Here is a 9,611-nt window from a genome sequence, read left to right on the forward strand (position 1 = left end):
CCCACGTCCCCTGCATCGGCAGGCAGACTCTCAACCACTGCGCCACCAGGGAAGCCCTAACATTTCCTTTTACTATTCTTACATTTACTTATCAACAAATTTTACAGATCTGAGTTACACTAAGATATCAGTGCCCTGGTGAAGCAGAGGTCCTTATTCTCAAAGCATTATATATTTATAAATTTCTTATCAGATTAAGAGTATATGAAGTGAGGTAATGTTGAATTTGAATCTGTGGCTGACCTTGGTATTGATTTCTTACCTGGAATGTGTTTGATGAATCTTCTTGGGCCTAATTATCAGCTTCAACTATATTGATCCAGTAGCTATAACTATTCAGAGCACAGTGAGGTTTTGTTTTGTTTTGTTTTGTTTTTTAACATCTTTATTGGAGTATAATTGCTTTATAATTTCTGCTTTATAACAAAGTGAATCAGCTATACCTATACATAAATCCCCATATCTCCTCCCTACAGTGAGGTTTTTAATAGACTTTTGCATAGCCAAAATTATGACAAAAACTTGGGGTCTTCCCTGGCAGTCCAGTGGTTAAGACTCCGTGCTCCCAATGCAGAGGGCATGGGTTCGATCCCCAGTTGGGGAACCGAGATTCTGCATGCTGCACAGCGTGGCCAAAAAAAAAAAAATTTATGATAAAAACTCTTCACTCATAAAGGATATCCTTAGGCTGTCGTGTAGAAGCAAGCTTTTTTAATGGTTTCCTAGTTTACTGCAAATGAAAAAGGAGATACAGCCAGAAACAGGAGATTGTCAAGAAGTGACAGATCACAGAGAAAAGACAAAGTGATACAAGAGCCTTCAAATCATAGAACTGTAATTGAGTTCTACTTAGTACTAAGCAAGTGTCTTCACATATTGCAGTAGCCTCTGGGGATGTTTCTGTAATGTACATAGCAGAGCACAGTATAGATTTGAGAAAAGGTATGGTCACTATTTCCTCCCTGCTAAGAAGGCAGGAAAGGTTATAAATATTTTTTAGAAAGATTGTCACTTAGGAGCATTGTGATAAAAATAAAAGTGAATAGCTATGATGTCTTATTATATGTTCTAACAGGGAAAGATATGTCTCAGGTATTATGTGGAAAAGCAAATTATGAACAGCATGTAACATCCCATTTTTATTAAAAAGAAGAAAAACAAGATTAGTAAACAGAAGAAATCTGAGTGACTCTTATGCAAACTGTGAATAGCGGTTAAGTCTGGATGGTGGGATTATATATGACTTTATTATTTCTAAAAATTAGAAATTATATTTCTGTTAATGTTTTTTAATTTATAAAAGTAAGCAGGTATGTCTTTCCTAATCAGAAGAAATAAAGGTAACAAAATAACCAGCTTAAGAAGGCAGAGAAGTATACATACATTTTAGAAAAATCTGGTGCTTGTTTAATGGGTAAGTGAATTTTAAACGTACGTGGAATGTCTCCTGCCTAAACAATGCAGATAAATGATTTATCACTCTACAGGAATGTCAGGTACTCTACAACAATGGTAGGGTGTCAGTAGCCCTTTTTCTGAATGCTGATCAATTTTCCCCAACCATTGAAGTCAACTTACATACATACATATCACTGTTGGGTTTTTGACAAGATTTTTGTTTCTATGGCCCCATTCCCCAATTCTTTGAAATTGTATTTGCTTGTGGTATATTACGAGTGGGAGATTCAATAATTTTCTCTTACAAGCAAATTTATTTTTGTTTTAAGATTTTGATTTTAAACCTACTGGCTGATATTTGAAAGCATAACCATGCTCCTCAGTTCCAGTGTTTTGTTTGTAATTGGTCCAATTTATCTGATTCAGGTGCATTGTGGCCAGGTATGAAACCTGAAAGTGGTTTAACTCAGACTCCATCTCCAAGTCAACACAGTGTTCTTACCTGCACTACAGGGTTAACCACAAGCCAGCCAAGCCCAGCACATTATTCTTATCCCATTCAAGGTAAACAGGCATGGTTGTGTGTGTTTTTTTGTTTTTTTTAAAAAATATTATTGTTTTTTGTTTTTAATCTACCTGTATCTCCAAACATACTGGGTAATATAGGATATTTGCATTTGTGCATGCTTTTTGTGTTAGACAAACTAGAACCTAGGAGTGTGGTTCATAAGTAGTTTAAGCTTTTATGAACTGCTTAATAGAATTGAAGACTCCTCTTTTGCACGTTGGTGTCCAGAAAACCTGTCTAATTTTGTTCTAGTCTGTTCTCAGTAGCATTTTGTCCTGTAAATGAGCAGAAGACTCCATGGGTTAGTTTGCTGACTTCTTTTATGTGAAGTCCAAATAGAATGGAAAGTGAGATTGAGTGCTGCTTTGTGAGATGTGCGCTGCTTTTCTGCTGTGCTTTTTGTTATACCTCCACCTCCATTTACTACTTCTTGGTGAGCTTTTCTCGTTCAAAAAATTCAGTGTTCTTTCTATTTTGTGATGGAAAGCATAGCATTAAAGCTTGAACTCTAAACATCTCTGCCTTCCTGAGTTCTTCCTTTAAATGGTTAGAATTATGACAGGACTATTTGGAATGAAGACAAAGAAACTCAAAAGGCACTGTGGAGTTAATTCCTTACCTTTCCAAGTCCAATGCAGGGAATTTATCATTGCTCCAAATTGGGAATTAATGTCCATCTACTTGGGTTCTCATCTGCCTCCTTTCTCCTGATTTCTCCCAGCTTTTAAATATTATTCCTTATAAAACCAGTCCTAGGTATTCTTTTTTTTTTTTGTGGTATGCGGGCCTCTCCCGTTGCGGAGCACAGGCTCCAGACGCGCAGGCTCAGCGGCCATGGCTCACGGGCCCAGCCGCTCCGCGGCATGTGGGATCTTCCCGGACCGGGGCACAAACCCATGTCCCCTGCATCGGCAGGCGGGCTTTCAACGACTGCGCCACCAGAGAAGCCCAGTCCTAGGTATTCTTAAAATATAAACTTTGATGATGAAAAACTGTTTTGATGTAGATTATATTAAACAAAGTATTTTGCTTTTCAGTATTAACTTTTCAATAAAATGACTGAGGACTACTTTTTCTTAGTCTGTTGGGAACAACTGGTTACTACATTCCTAAGACCTTGCTCTGAGATACCTTTATCTCTTATTGTCTACGGAGTCTCCTCTTAATTATTTTCCCTTCTTTTTATGTTTGTCCCCTCCCCCTTCTTTCTTTCTAAAATGGGAACAAACCAGGAGGAAAAAAACTCAAGATCATGACTTTGTCTTCTCCTCTACCCCCTTTCATTTTTATAAAGTGTTCCTCTACTTTGGTAGGCTTTGGGGTCCAACTACAGGCAAATCTAGTAGCCAAGTCCCTCCTAAACTGATATATCTCTGATGACTACACCTAGGTCATGAAAGAAAAGCAAGGAGTTCTCTTCCTTTATATTAATAATCCTCTCCCAAGGTGTAGAACCACCACTCGTCTGTACCTGTACCTTGAATTTGAGGAACCTGATAGCTGTGCTTACTTCTGCCTCTTTGTAAAACAAGAGGAACCACCTTTTGGGGGTCTTTTAAGACCCATTGCTTTAAAAAAGTCGTGAAGCTGTGCTTTCAGCGTCATTTGCCACTACCCTACTAATTTCTTACCTTTTAGTACATTTTTTCCCTTTAGATCAATTAGCCCAGTTTCCTCCATTGTGCTAATAATGATCACTGTTGGTATTTGTTAAGTGCATATTATGTGCTTAGCATTATTTTAGCAGAGATAGGTGTTACTCATGTAATCACAACACACCTATGAGGGAATTAATGTCATTAATCTCATTTTACAGATTTGGCACATAAGACACACAGTAAATAAGTCAAGGATGTAAGCTGGGCAGCCTGACCCCAGCACATGGGTGTAATGTTTATGATTTTCAATGTAGAAGTCATGGTATCAATATCAACTCCCATAATTGAGAACCTATACTTGCAAGTATTTAAATTCATTTCCCTTCCCTTTTCTGGTTAACCTGTTGGCCCATTATATTGCCATTAGAACTTCGGCAAAGGGTAGAAATTAAGGCAGAAATTAACCATCAAGTTATCAATTTTTGCCATTTATTCTGAGAAAAAGTTGGTAGAAAGCAAGTGGTAACAATTGGCTAAAAGGAAATATGGGTATTACTGGCACATTTGAATCACCTGGATTCTCCTCTGTCAGTATCACTCTCCTCACACCCACTTTTCATTTCCTTTAGCACAGATAATTCATGTCAGCTCTCCAGGGCTTCATCTTCCTCCCTGTGTAACTACCCAGTCATCCCACTGAATAAAAACAAGGAGCATTGTATTGATTTTTTAAAGTGGTCAAAACAGCAATGTCCCCTCATCCCCTCCAGAAGCTTTCAACAATTGACAGTAGCCCATCTTCCCAGGGGAAGTTAGGGAAATTACAGCAAATTCCACTTCTGGCTTGATCAGCTCTGATCAAAACCTTTTCTTTAGTTTATACTAAAATGCTCATGAAAACCCTTTGATTAAATAGATCTGGCTTCTTTATATCAACCTTTTCCTAGAGTGTCTGTGACTGTGTGGCCCAGTCTCTGGTTATTTTCTTCAATTGAGATGATTTAAATAATTAAAATTCAAGTAGCAAAATTCATTTCAGAAATTTCAGAATTAATTTTAACCCAACCTTGAATTTCAGTGAATGTCTTTGGGCTCTGATAGTGTTGGTAACACACAAGAGTCTTTCGTTGACTAGGAGATTTGTTTTGTATTTTAATAGACTTTATTTTTTATTGTAGTTTTAGATTTGTAGAAAAATTGAGCAGATGATACAGAGTTATATATCTCCCTACCCTGCACAGTTTCCCCTATTATTAACATCTCACATTATAATGGAACATTTGTTATGATTAATGAACCAGTATTGGTACATTATTATTAATTAAATCCTAGGTTTATTTAGATTTTCTTAGTTTTTACCTGATATCCTTTTTCTGTTCCAGGATCCCATCCAGGACACCACATTTCGTTTGATTGTCATGGCTCCTTAGGATTCTCTTGACTGCAGTTTTTCACACTTTGCTTGTTTTTGATAACCTTGACATGCTATTCATGAATCCCACGAGTATATATTGAGCTTTACCTATTGTAGGCCGGGTGCTTTGCTAGACGTTGGAGGTGATGAATAAGGTAGTAAGATTCTGCCTTCATGGAGCTTACAGACTAGGAGGGGAGGCAGAAAACAAACAAGTAAATAAATAGGTTTTGAAAAGTGCTCTGAGAGGAAAAAAGAATTGGTTGTTGTGACTGGGAAAACAAGAAAGGAATTAGTTCTAATAGAGGAGTCCAGAGAGAGTCTCTCTGCAAGTAGACATGCTGAGAAGGAATGATCATGCTGGAGGGCAAGAGGGACAGACCAGGGAGAACAACAATTCAGGCAGGGAGAGCAGCATTGCAAAGGTCCTTGAGTGAGAAAGAGTCTCTCTTGTTTTGAGTAACTTGAAAGCTGGGTGAGCATGGGTGGTAGAGAAACATTCATAAAATTAGAGAGGTGGGTAGAAATTAAATCTTGCACCAACTTCTATGTGCATTAACCCTTGGGTTTACCCTCCAGCTTTGGGGCAATGTCACTTAATTCAACTGTGCCTCTCACAGTTCTATAACCACAGTCTTCTGATTAAAGCTATCTCTGTATCCTGACTGTTTCAGGTGGATCTCTAGTGGGGCATGGTTCTCAGAAGCTTTGTCTATGATTTCACAGCTCTGTTGCAAAACAGGAGTGGGAACTATGGGAAAACAATTGGCCATGCCATTGGCATTTGGAGAGCTAATAGTCTTTAAATATATGTATCAATAGGAGTTACCACTTGAGTTTTATTTTATCCTCTAAATTTATTTTTGTTGCATATTTTATTGCTGCTGCTTTTGTTTTTTAAATCTGCAGTTGAATTTGTTGTTGAGACCTAGATGTATATTTATGTAGAATGATGATTGCTTTTTTTTTTTTGAGGTGCCTGGCTTTTTAGTCATAGTGTGCAGGGGGTACGGCATGTAGTGATTGTGTATATTTTAAAGTGAGTTTAGCTTGGGTTCAATGCTGGTTACAAGAGCCTAAATAAATACTATTTATTTAATTATCATCTAACTTTTATCACTAGAATTTAAACGCCATGAGGGCAGGGACTTTGTCTTGTTCACTACTCTACTCCTCAGTGGCTTGAACCGTTTCTGGGCACATAGTAGACCCTGGTTTGATGAACAAATGAATGAATGAATAACACGTTAGAAATGATTTGATTGAGTTGGAGAAAGAACTGTTATTGAGCCCTATAAACTTTCTAGGTTAGCAGACCAACATTTCCTGTAACAGAAGCCACTATTGCTGAGAGGAATTTGTGATTTTTAGTACTGTACTTGTTAAAAACTTGGTATCAACAACTAGCTAATCAAGTCATTAAACTTCCTGTCAGGGATAATTAAGAGTATGTGGCCAGTTGTTTGTAAGGTCTACCTTTTTACCTCCAGCCCAATTCTGTAAGTGATCTGAAAATTGTTAAATTTATAAAACTACCTTGTCAGTCAGAGCACCTTTTTCCCCATGTGTGTAGAAATCAGATGTGAATGAGTTGTACCTGTAACCGTTTATAAATCATTAAGAAGGTAGAATAGAATTAAAGGTAAATGGGAGGAAAAGAGGAATATATGCTAGGATTAGGGCTAAAGAAAAATTGATCTAGAAATGGAGTTTGCTGGGAGAGATAAACAAGAGATTAAATACTTCATTTTCTTTCCCACATTAAATCACCTATGTTTAGCGAGCAGGCCTGCCTAGCATAATGTACTGGTAATAGAATCTGGAATGTACTCAAAATTCTTTTCCCACAAGAATAATTAAAAACTACTTGTAGAGTCATTTAGCTTATATACAATGATTTCTTAGGACTTCCCCCTTAGGGGAAAAAATATTGATGGGAAGAAAATATCATCTATAAATTATAAAATCTGTTTCATTTAGGTGTTGGGTTTAAGAAAGTAAACAAGAATCCTTTAGTTTACCTGGGGGAAGGAGTACTGTAGAAAAGAAAATCTCCCTGGATAGTGACGAAATCTGATCCCTAGCTCAGCCACTGACTCTGAGGAAGAATTGGGAGATCACAGTTGTCATTTTGACTATCTACCTTTAACCCCATGACTGTGGACAAATTAACTCTTCTTTGTCCCAAGTTCTTCTGAAAGCTAGCAGTAGCTGTTCCTTATATCTAATTTACCTCAATCTCTTCTAGACTTTCTTCTAAGCAGAGTACCCTTGGGGAAAGGGATAAAATTCCCTATGATTTTGACTAGTCCTCTCAAGTTTCTGCTGCATTTGTTCACCTGCACTATTCTTTTTCTTTTTCTTTTTAAATTAATTAATTAATTTATTTTTGGCTGCATTGGGTCTTCATTGCCGTGCACGGGCTTTTCTCTAGTTGTGAGCAGGGGCTACTCTTCATTGGGGTGTGCGGGCTTCTCATTGTGGTGGCTTCTCTTGTTGCAGAGCACGGGCTCTAGGTGCACAGGCTTCAGTAGTTGTGGCTCACAGGCTCTAGAGCACATGCTCAGTAGTTGTGGCACATGGGCTTACGTGCTCTGCGGCACGTGGGATCTTCCCGGACCAGGGCTCGAACCCGTGTCCCCCGCATTGGCAGGTGGATTCCTTAACCACTGTACCACCAGGGAAGCCCACCTGCACTATTCTTAATGGAGGTTTTCCTAATAACTTTCCCTCTAGAGGACTTTGTTGCCAATGGAATAGGTAGTCAGATAGTGTGGTCTACCTGACGGTGAGCCTTTATGGTGTGTGTGACTGCGGTAGAAACCATGTATAACTATGCTTATGATGAGCAAAAGAGAGGAGTTCAAGAGCAGTACCTCACAATTTCGCCTACATTGTCCACCTGAAAAATGTCACTGTGACAAATACTAGTCATTGAGGATTTTATTAAAACCCTGGTGGAATCTGTGATAGAATGGTGTGAAAAAAAAACAAATTTCTTGTCCTGAGACAGGCAGCCTAAGTAGCTTATGAAATAAATTTTTACCTGGCCAGAATAATATTGAATATTTTCCGAATTTTTCCAGGCTCATGGGTGAAATCATTAAATGCCAGAACATGGTGTTTGTTGAAGCAACTCCAAGCACTTTAGAATTTGGAGAACTACATCAGTTTCTCAGAGTAATTGTGTTGTACCAGGAAAGGCATAATTTGGGGCAAGTGACAGTAAATATCAGAGTATAGGACTTAACACGTGGATTTACCAGAGTTCTTGTTGTTTCTACTGGTGTCAGTAGGTCACACTGCAGGTGAGTTATTTTTCAGCTGCCAGAGAAGATGGACTGGAGTGATTTGGTTTAGGTTCTGATTTCACTGGTATCATTAGTATGAACCAGTGCATTGTGTTATATCCTTCTAGGACTTTAGTAGGAATAATTGAAGACTCAAGTTGAAACAAAAATGTGTGAACTGTTTTATTTCTAATCAAGTCTAAATTAAGGTATGGCATGCAAAAGAGCAAAACCAGTATTTAGTATTTACTTCTTTTGCCAATGTTTTTTATCTCCTTATAGATCTGTTTACTTAGGACAATATATTTTGAGTTTCATTTAGGCATTTACATAATATCTTTTAACACTTTCAATCTTATAGCTTCAAGCACAAATGCCAGCCTGATATCCACTTCATCTACTATTGCCAATATTCCAGCAGCAGCAGTTTCCAGCATCTCAAACCAGGTACGGTGCTGCTTTTGTTCCTCCTGTTGATATGGTTCATCTAGCTAGCTCTTCCTCTCTTCTTTCCATTATCAGTTTGCCAATCTAAGAAACAACCAGTATGGACTGTGGAGAGACCTTTTTCTGGATACCCTCAGGACTGAGACCTTGGATGGTTTCTCAGGCTACTACCCAGTTTCTCTCATTCCATTGCTAAGACTATGAATGATATGATTATATCTGCTCCTTTATCTACTGTGAGTGTGTCTCTCTCTTACCCTGCTGCCACAAAAATGTAAGCTCCCTGAGGGTAGGGATTTATTTTTCTATTTTGTTCAGTTATTTGTTCTGAGAGTTCAGAAAAATGCCTAGTACTCACATTGAAGGCACATAATAAATGTTTGTGGAAATATTACTTCGACTTTTTTTTACTTAGCCACTCATTTCTTTGTGAATTAGTCTGGTCTTGATCACTATTCTACTAACTCTGTATGTTTAGATCACTTGTAACATCTTCAGTGTTTTAGGGTTTTTTTGGTTTTGTTGTTATGTTTTTATTTGTTGTTTTCTCTGCAGCCATTTAGTATTATCAACCACTGCCTCCATGGATCTTTTTTTGTGGCTGCAGTTAACATTGCTATTCTGGTTCATTTTTTATGTTTTGACTGTTTTTGCATTTGTTCAATCTTTTAGTCCACAGGTATTTATTGAGTCCTGCTGTGTACCTGGAATTCTTCAGGGTAACATCTCTCTCCCTTTGCATATCCTGTCTTCTGTCATGAACAGTCTATATTTAGTTTTCCACATGCTTATTATTTCATCCCCAGGAATGTTTAACCACATTCACAATGTCCATTTACTTCTTCCAAAATGAAGATTCTAGTCCTGACCTCATGATATCTACAGGCTTCCTGCTG

General features: G+C 37.9%; 1 protein-coding gene across 4 annotated transcripts in view; it reads left to right on the forward strand.

Moving 5' to 3' along the window:
- The window catches only part of EYA3 (EYA transcriptional coactivator and phosphatase 3), a 96,571-nt gene that overhangs the window by 59,244 nt on the left and 27,716 nt on the right, over positions 1-9,611 (forward strand). For 3 of the 4 annotated variants that reach the window (XM_007459069.1, XM_007459066.1, XM_007459067.1), the window contains 2 exons: positions 1,825-1,962; positions 8,630-8,715. In XM_007459069.1, coding sequence (XP_007459131.1) covers positions 1,825-1,962; positions 8,630-8,715 — 224 coding nt within the window. The remainder of the gene's footprint in view (positions 1-1,824; positions 1,963-8,629; positions 8,716-9,611) is intronic. The other variant, XM_007459068.1, reaches the window with a different exon arrangement.

Source organism: Lipotes vexillifer, unplaced genomic scaffold, assembly GCF_000442215.2.
Source record: "Lipotes vexillifer unplaced genomic scaffold, Lipotes_vexillifer_v1.1 scaffold496, whole genome shotgun sequence".
NCBI lineage: Eukaryota > Metazoa > Chordata > Mammalia > Artiodactyla > Lipotidae > Lipotes > Lipotes vexillifer.